Here is an 8,322-nt window from a genome sequence, read left to right as displayed (position 1 = left end):
ATCATGTCAACTGCCATGATCATCCTTATATTTCCTCAATAATTTCTATGAATCAAAACTATATAAAGAACATAAATATTATTACCTCTTCTTCTTTCTTACAGATGGTCTCTCCTTGTTGACATATCCTTTCCCACTCTTAAATAAGGACGTGTTTTCACAATCAACACCACATAAATGCTGAGGCCATGCTTAGTTTTATTAAATGCAAAAAAGAAAAAAAAAAAGAAACAAAAATGAAACTACATGTTCAGCAATATGTTGAATGACAGCACAGCGTCTGACAAACAAAACAAGGTCATCATAGTGAATAGGTATGAGCTCACATGAACACACTGTACAATATCATTACAGTTTAAATAATCATTTACCTTGGCCTTAAACAGCCAAAAGCAGGCAGACAGAGCTTTCTGTGGTCAGATCCTTTTCAATAAACAACAGAGAAACACTTATTTACTCTGTCATACTAGATTACATTTTCAAAGACATGTACATGCTCTCTTTTGGTCTTAAATTATCCCCCTAGTTGACAACAAAGCACCATGTTAGCAGATTTGTTTTTGTTGGAGAACCTGCAAATGGTCTTACTCAGACATCCGGTGGCAAAAGGAATATGATACTGACACCAATGAAACCCTGTGGTGAGTCTCTACCCGTATGCAGCAACAAGGATCTTCCTCGTTCTGCCATGCATTATTTTGCAAAATGAATGTTCCTTAAAGTTAAAAAAAAAGGAAATCTAACAAAATAATTTCTGGCCTATGTAGGACATGTTGCATTTAAGGGCTACTAACACACGCTCTTCAGATAATGTTTAGTTATAATAGCAATACTTGCTGAGATGCAACCATGAGATTTTTAGCCTATTGGGAATCTAAACTTTGCATGTGCACTATGTTTACATTTGGTGCTTGGTGGACGCTTTTACCAAAAGCACATTACAGTTTTGTGAGTTCTGACATTGTTAAGATGAGTGTTAATCTAAAATTGTCAAGAAAGTACTAATACACAGATTTTAAATCCTGATACTGACATAAATAGAAATACTTCTTAGGTGTCATTATGTCTTCATATGATTTCAGTCATATTCCTGATAGTGGTGGGTGAGAGCGTGATTATACATTATTATATACTGCAAATACCCTACATAGTGCAGTAGGCAGCAATTCAAAATGAAACAGAAATAATACTGAGCTGTTTTATTGTTCACAAACCTGCTGTGAACCAGCAGCAAAGGAATCTACAACACTGGTTCTCAACCTTTTTGGCTATCAACAGCCAAAACTGAAGCGATTCATACTTGTAAACAAACAGGTTTAACTCTGACCACACAGGAATGACTTTTATTTTCATTGTCCATTATTTTCATTTAATTATTGGAATAAGTCTTGAGGTTGCAACTACTTATGTATATCACAAGAAAAAGGAATTTATCACAATGACAAACATGACAGCATATTTGTATTTTAGAAATATCTTGTTCACACATCATACATTATAGCTCAGATTCTCTACAGTTTTCCTGACCCACAGGTTGAGAACCAGTGATCTAGAGTAACGTCCTGCATTCTTTACAAATCACTTTCTCAAAAAGGGTTCTGAAAAAGCTGAAACCGCTTGGCTTTGTCGAGTTGAACACACATGTACTGTGTGGCTAACACTAGCTGTATGCAATTAGTTTTTTGGCCCTTTGTAGTTTTACATACCTTAATATACAAACTGTTTTACCCACAGAGATGAAGAAAAAAAGTGTTCTTCCAAATACAAAAAAAAAAGCCTCCGTATACGCTGCTTTACAATCAACTCATTGCAATCACACGCTAAAACAAAACGCACATAAGGCCACACATCAACAGGAAAATGCAAACTAAAATCAATCTGTACATGAATTATAAACATTCAGTGCTTCAGTGTACTGAGTAAAATGTCCTAGCATTCATACTGTCTCTTTTTTGACGTTTGGCACATAGGAAACAAAAACAACACTCACACATGCCTTCATAAACTGACTCAAACATGGTAATCTCTACAAAACACATAAGTGATAAGCATTTACATAATTTTTCAACAGTGGCATACATTCCAGTTGTTCATAATCTTTGAGTCCTATCTTGTCCAGTCCAGAGTAAGTAGGAAAAACATGGACAGGAATGCGATGAGAGGAAAAACAAACAACAAAAAAAGACAAATATGCATTCATCTAACTGGCATTGCAGGTGTTTGAATCTTCATGGATATATACAGTGAAGTGCAAATTGAAATGGGTGTGTTCCATTAGAGGGGTGGGGGATGGTGATGTTTGGAGTATCAAGTTCCATTATGACTGGGCAGGCACTACTTTTTTAGGGGTGGCTGGCTTCTTGGTTTGCCAGAGATGGCTATGGATCGTCACTGCGTCCACGCTGGCCGACATGGTCTTCGCTGGTATCTGACTGAACTGCTTCTTGTCCGAGTTGTACTTGTAGAGGCCGTCGATCATCTTACGTGTGATGCTCTTGGGGCCAATGCCTGCCAGCTTGTTGATCTCCTCTGTCTCAGGGCAGTAAGTGTAGAGCGAGCGGAACTGGCAGCCGGTATCTCTGAACAAAACCAAGAAGTTGTTGGCTTCTGACTTCTCCATTTCCTGTTAAAGTGAAGGGAGAAAATCTCATTGGATATGGATATTACAATAATCAATTCTTGAGAAAGTTAAAGCATGAATAACTTTCTCCAAGTCAGAGAATGATAGAAATGATCTGATTTTTTGAAACAATTCAAAGTTGATAAAAACAGGACTGAATTACCTTATTGACATGATAATCAATGGAATCAATGATCACTCTAAATTTCTGGCACTAGGCTTGACAGAGGTGGCCAGATTCACAAATGTATCATTAAAATCTAATGTGTTTAATGACCTGAATAGGATGATTTCAGATTTCTCTTCATTGATTTGGAGGAAGTTATTAGACATCCAACATTTGATATCCGTTAGACACTTCTTAAAGGAAGTCAGACTGCTGGTGGCTCCTGGTTTTATAGACAGATAAAGTTGCGCATCATCGGCATAGCAATGAAAAGAAATCTTATGATTGTGTATTATTCGGCTTATCAGATCATGTATTATTATTCAAAAAGAAAGTTTGTTGACTTTTGATTTAATAATGCCACTCTTAATGTGCTGAGATGAAGTCTTTTTTGCAGAAATGCATTCGCATAAGAAAAAAAAAATAATTAAGGCCATACTATTGAGATTTTTTTGGTGTTTTTTTGGACTACTGCTGTCCTACTCATGCTCTATGATTTTTGTCCTCAAAATAATAAGGAATGAAATTAACCTCATATATGCTTTTTTGGAGGTCTATGTACTGTACCTGTATTTTAAACCAATAAAAAAACAATAGGAGAGGTAGGAAGAGATTCCATGTCAGACATAAAGCCATGATGTTGAAGGTATATGGTATGCCCCATCAGTAAAGACATCCCTCATCCCTCCAGTGAATTAACCAAGACAAAAATGTTGTTACCTCCAGGATCTTGTTCTTTTGCCCCTCATTAACCTTGCCAGCGAGGCAGCAGTGGGAGAGGGCGTTCTGGATGATGTGCTTGTTAGATTTGGCACTGGGCTCCTTGTACAACTTCGGTCCTGAATGAGCACAGAGGAGAGATCATCAGGACGGGACTGTTGTCATAGCAACCACTCCACTCGTGTCAAAGAAAATACTTCCCATCCTATTTTTAATCTTACTTTTGATAAATCATTTATGAAGATGGTCTACTGGTAGCGTATTCATATGTTATTAAGTAGTCTATCAAAGTAATTTGATGCAGCATTCAAAGGAGAAATAATTGCTCACACAGCAGGAAACAATTCAATCCCACCATGAAGACAGTGAGGAAAAAGGATAACTCAACTTTGGACAAAAAACAAAATACAATGTTAAAAAGATAAAAATCTAAACAGTCCTACAGTATTACAATATCAGCTGAGCTAGAGACAAAAATTACAGAAGAAGATCTTAATTAAACTCAACGTAAAATAAGAACTTAAGGTCTATCATGTTATTCCCTAACATTAGTTAATGTTAGCTTTTAGCATCTTTATAATAGTATAATGTCTGCTAGTTTAACAAATACAAATCACTACCATAGAGGAGATGTATTGAGCTGACCTACCAGTGTACTCTGTGTTGGATGTAACGGAGGAGGTTGTGGATCCGTTTTCCCAGTCCTTTTCTCCATTCCTGCTGCTGGAGCGACTTGGGGACAGGAAGCCATCTGCAGAATCTGGCCTAGAAAATACACACATGGACACACATATAGAGTATTACATCACCCATGTGCATTGGTGCTGCTCCTTCAAATTCAGCAAATTATACTGTAAGCAGGGCAATAAACTACTGTACTAATATACAAGCCAACTAGATATTTTGAAATACAGAGCCATCTTCAAAAATGTATCCTAGCAGCCATTGCAAGGTGGCTGGTGTCATTTTCCCCACTCTGTCTACATCTTGTTTGCATAGATTTATCAGTTACTTTTGGAGGAAAGTGTGCGCACTATTTCAGCACACAGTACAAAGCACACTCAAATAATTCATGTGATCATCAACAGCAAGGATTTTAAGTGGGCTTGTCATACTACATCCTTGCAGTAAGTAGTAAAGCAGCAAAGCTTGCAAGCACAGGCAGTGAGTGCAGTGATGTGAAGCAGTCTGGTGCATTTAGGGTCGATAAATAGGTCAATAAATTATAGTGCAGCACTTGGCATTTAGTTGCTCTTTGGACTGGTACTACTTTATGTGTAACTGGTATACTTTGGTGCTGTAATAAACAATAATATTTATAATACTCCTTATTCCACAGTAATTACAGTGTAATGCATTTGCAAAACAAACTTTTTCACCTAAAAAAATATGTGAAAAGTGGATGAGCAGGGAAAATGTACTGTAAGAGCAACTAAAGCCAAATTTTGCTCAAATGTACTTGTAGTGCATTTTGTACATGTGCAAAACTCTCCGAATTAACAAGTCACTTAAGCATTCTTTTTATTGCTCCAAAAAGGCTCAAATCTGGCAACAAGATATGAAAATCAAATATGGATCCAATGTATCTTCACATGTTTTGAGAACAACTGACACCAAGTAACTAGTATCTTGAATAAGATGGATATCTCTACTTGTTTCAAGATGTCACTTATGTTATGGGCAGATTTGAAGACACAATGTAGGGTTAAATGACTTATTAAGATGGTTGTTTTATAGTATGCAGGATGTACTCTACAGAATTGCTCTGAACAAAGCTTATTCATTCACTGTGATGTTCTACTGGGTGTAAAAAAGCCAGATCAGGAGTGTTGGTGAAGAGAATTGGTGAGGAAGACACAGCATGAGGGTTAGTGGAAAAATAAATTGTTTGGTGATGGTGATGCTGCTAAAAGCGTAGCATTAGACTAGTACTCTCAAGTTAGTCTTGAGCGTCTTTAGAAACAAAAGAAAAAATGTGTTGTTTCTCCTTTAAGTGCTTGATCAATCCATAATAAAACCCAGTGTGGGGACAGGGTTTCAGTGCAGGATTGTGCCTGGAACAGCATGAAGCGCCTTAAGATTTTACTGCCAAGCAGAAACTAACCTTCTCCTTCTCAGTTTAGGAGAGCTCAGAAAGTAGAAGAGACTGCCAGCGGCTAAACTAGCACTTCTGACATGTGTGAAACAACAGGAAAGAAAGTAGTAAAAGAAGGAAAATAGGAAGAATACAGGACAAAATGTTAGAACTGTTGACTGGAGTTAGTCTGGACAGTTTGGCTTTTAAAAGACAAAAATGTAAGAAAGTATAAGGATTATAGCACATGAACAATGAAATGTTAAAGACACAAAATTAGTCAAAAGTTGTCAATGTTCTCAGGGGTCACACAGTCTTTTAATAGTGTTAAAACATGAGCATCTCCAGCATGCTACATGTTTGGTCACACCCTGATCAGTAATATCTCAGCAGGAGTTTTACAACAGCTGTTGAAGGCAAAACACCTGCTGCGACATCATCGATTTGAACCCAAGAGGAAATGTACTGCACTAATTTTCTGTTCATTCTTGTTCATTTACTGTGGCTTAGTAACTCTGTCTGTAATTACAAATGAACCAAGTTAAATGTTGATTTACTCCCAACATGAGCAAGATGCCAAATAATTGCAGGCTTTTTTTTTCACTTAAAAGATTTTGTGGACTTCTATCTTTGACCTTTTTCATAATGTCTTACTAAACACATTCCACTAATTACACAGGTTACACCAGCACTTAAAGACTTATAAAAATCTCACCTTGGCGCTCTCTTCTCAGAGTGAACACTATCGCTGTCTCCCAAGTTGAGGGAAGCTAGGGACAAGCTGGAGACTGAAAAGACACGTTGGCGTGAACCTGGATGTGAGATAACGAGATGGGGCACAGCACGACAACATGGTTACACCGACACCACGAATGACAACATGAGCAGGCTGTCCACTGTGTTTTGTGCCAACCCTGTCACAGAGCAATGCAGTCTCGGTGCTACGACTAAAAAAAAAAGAACTCTCACATTCAGTATCATACACTAAATTATGTAGACATGATGAATAATACATGCATAAATATTAATTAATTCACCTTATGAAATGCATAGTAAAATGTACACATCAATCCATACAAATGCACACAGTGGTATTGCATTGCTCCTTCAGGATGTCAACATGTTAAAAATTCAAGCTCTATATTTTGGGGTTGATAGATTTCGGATACAACACAAAAAATATTATTGATTGATATTATTTCCTGTTAGTTATTAGACAGATCATGTGGTGTCGCTATGACCCAAAATCTATATCATCCAATATCTATGCATATCTCAATACAAATATTTCAATTAATTCATCAAATTTAAAGCTCAAATTAACCAAACGAGACAATTAAATTTGATGTTATTAGAACCAGAATAACTTATTTGAGGAGACGTCAGGAATGTGATAAGTTGCAGTGGCACAAAGCAAAGTGGCAGCAGGTGTGACAGATTTGACAGATGGGATGACCTTGACCTCTCTGTGTGAGGGTCGTCTCCATGGTTACCTGTGGCAGCTCTGACAGGGGTTTTGGGGGAGTCCATGCTATCGCGATGGATAGACTTGGGTCGGCCCCGCCTCTGTTTAGCCCCACCAGCTGGTCGAGGTTTAATGACGGTGTCCATGTCCTCCATCAGCTTCAGCTGCTTCCTCCTGAGGTACTCCTGCTTGATGAACTCTTTTCTCGCCTTGTCCTCCTCCTTCCTGACACGCTCCTCCTCTGCTTTTAATCTGAAGAGACAGAACAGAGGGATGGAAGGACAGCAAGAGAAATGATAAGAAATACTTCAAAAGATTCAATGAGATATCATGCCATGACCTCTTTAAAATCTTTTTTTAGGAAGATATGTGGAAATACCCACGATGCCAGTAACACTTACACTTACTTCTACCACAAAATTACTTTATTTAAGAGCATGAGTCAAGGGTCATTTTCCTGATAGTGGTGGAATTATCTAATTTGTATGTCTTGTTTTAAGATATTTACATGTTTTTCCAAAAAAAAAACCTCATTTAACTGCAGTCAAAACAAGTGGAATTATTTCATCACATTAGAAAAAACAGCAAAGATATATGATAGATGGCGTTCCTATATCTGTGTGCTCTGAAACTTTGTATGGACTTTTGCAGATGTGTGAGCATACCGAGCTTCCTCCTTCTTTTGCTCCAGCTCAGCTTCCAGCTGCATCTTCCTCTGCTGGCTCTCCTTCTCCCTCCTCAACCTTTTCTCCAGCAGTGCTGCCCTCTTCTGAGCCATGTTCTCCTCAGCCTTTCCATCCGCCTTAAACATTTAGGAAACAAAGTCAGCCACCTCACACAGAATGAAAATCAATAACTTTTAGCGAACATTTTGCTGTATTTTACTGTTTTGTGTCTGCTGTTCATTTAACAAACCTGTTGTGACACAGATTAAGAAGCTGAGCTGAGTGGCATTATTGTATCCTTAAATACTTTTTACTAATCTAATTTTATGTAATGAATGAGAAAATCCAAAACTTTGAGCGGTTATTGTGTAATGTCATCTCCCGTTTGTATAATTAAATGGGACGGTAAAAATGCTGGTAGAGGCAACACAGTAGTAGAGTGTTTTTTCTGGGCCTGTAAAAGTATCACTGTATTCTTTCTAGACTCTTCTATTATTCAGTTTCTATATTATTGTGTTGTACTAAAGAACCACAAGATTTTTTTTCCTGGATAAATTTATATGTTTTGGCCATATCTCTCTGCAAAAAATGTAAGTTGCATGAATATGTATG

General features: G+C 37.5%; 1 protein-coding gene across 5 annotated transcripts in view; it reads right to left on the bottom strand.

The window, feature by feature from the left end:
• Positions 1 to 1,315: 1,315 nt before the first annotated feature.
• Positions 1,316 to 8,322, bottom strand: part of camsap2a (calmodulin regulated spectrin-associated protein family, member 2a) — a 49,762-nt gene continuing 42,755 nt past the window's right edge. For 4 of the 5 annotated variants that reach the window (XM_042417020.1, XM_042417022.1, XM_042417023.1 and 1 more), the window contains 6 exons: positions 7,711 to 7,847; positions 7,074 to 7,297; positions 6,296 to 6,392; positions 4,156 to 4,271; positions 3,507 to 3,625; positions 1,316 to 2,623 (listed from right to left, as the gene is read on the bottom strand). In XM_042417020.1, coding sequence (XP_042272954.1) covers positions 2,318 to 2,623; positions 3,507 to 3,625; positions 4,156 to 4,271; positions 6,296 to 6,392; positions 7,074 to 7,297; positions 7,711 to 7,847 — 999 coding nt within the window. In that variant the 3' untranslated portion in view covers positions 1,316 to 2,317. The remainder of the gene's footprint in view (positions 2,624 to 3,506; positions 3,626 to 4,155; positions 4,272 to 6,295; positions 6,393 to 7,073; positions 7,298 to 7,710; positions 7,848 to 8,322) is intronic. The other variant, XM_042417021.1, reaches the window with a different exon arrangement.

Source organism: Thunnus maccoyii, chromosome 7 (genome assembly GCF_910596095.1).
Source record: "Thunnus maccoyii chromosome 7, fThuMac1.1, whole genome shotgun sequence".
Taxonomy (NCBI): Eukaryota; Metazoa; Chordata; class Actinopteri; order Scombriformes; family Scombridae; genus Thunnus; species Thunnus maccoyii.
This window is presented reverse-complemented; position numbering and strand designations above follow the sequence as displayed.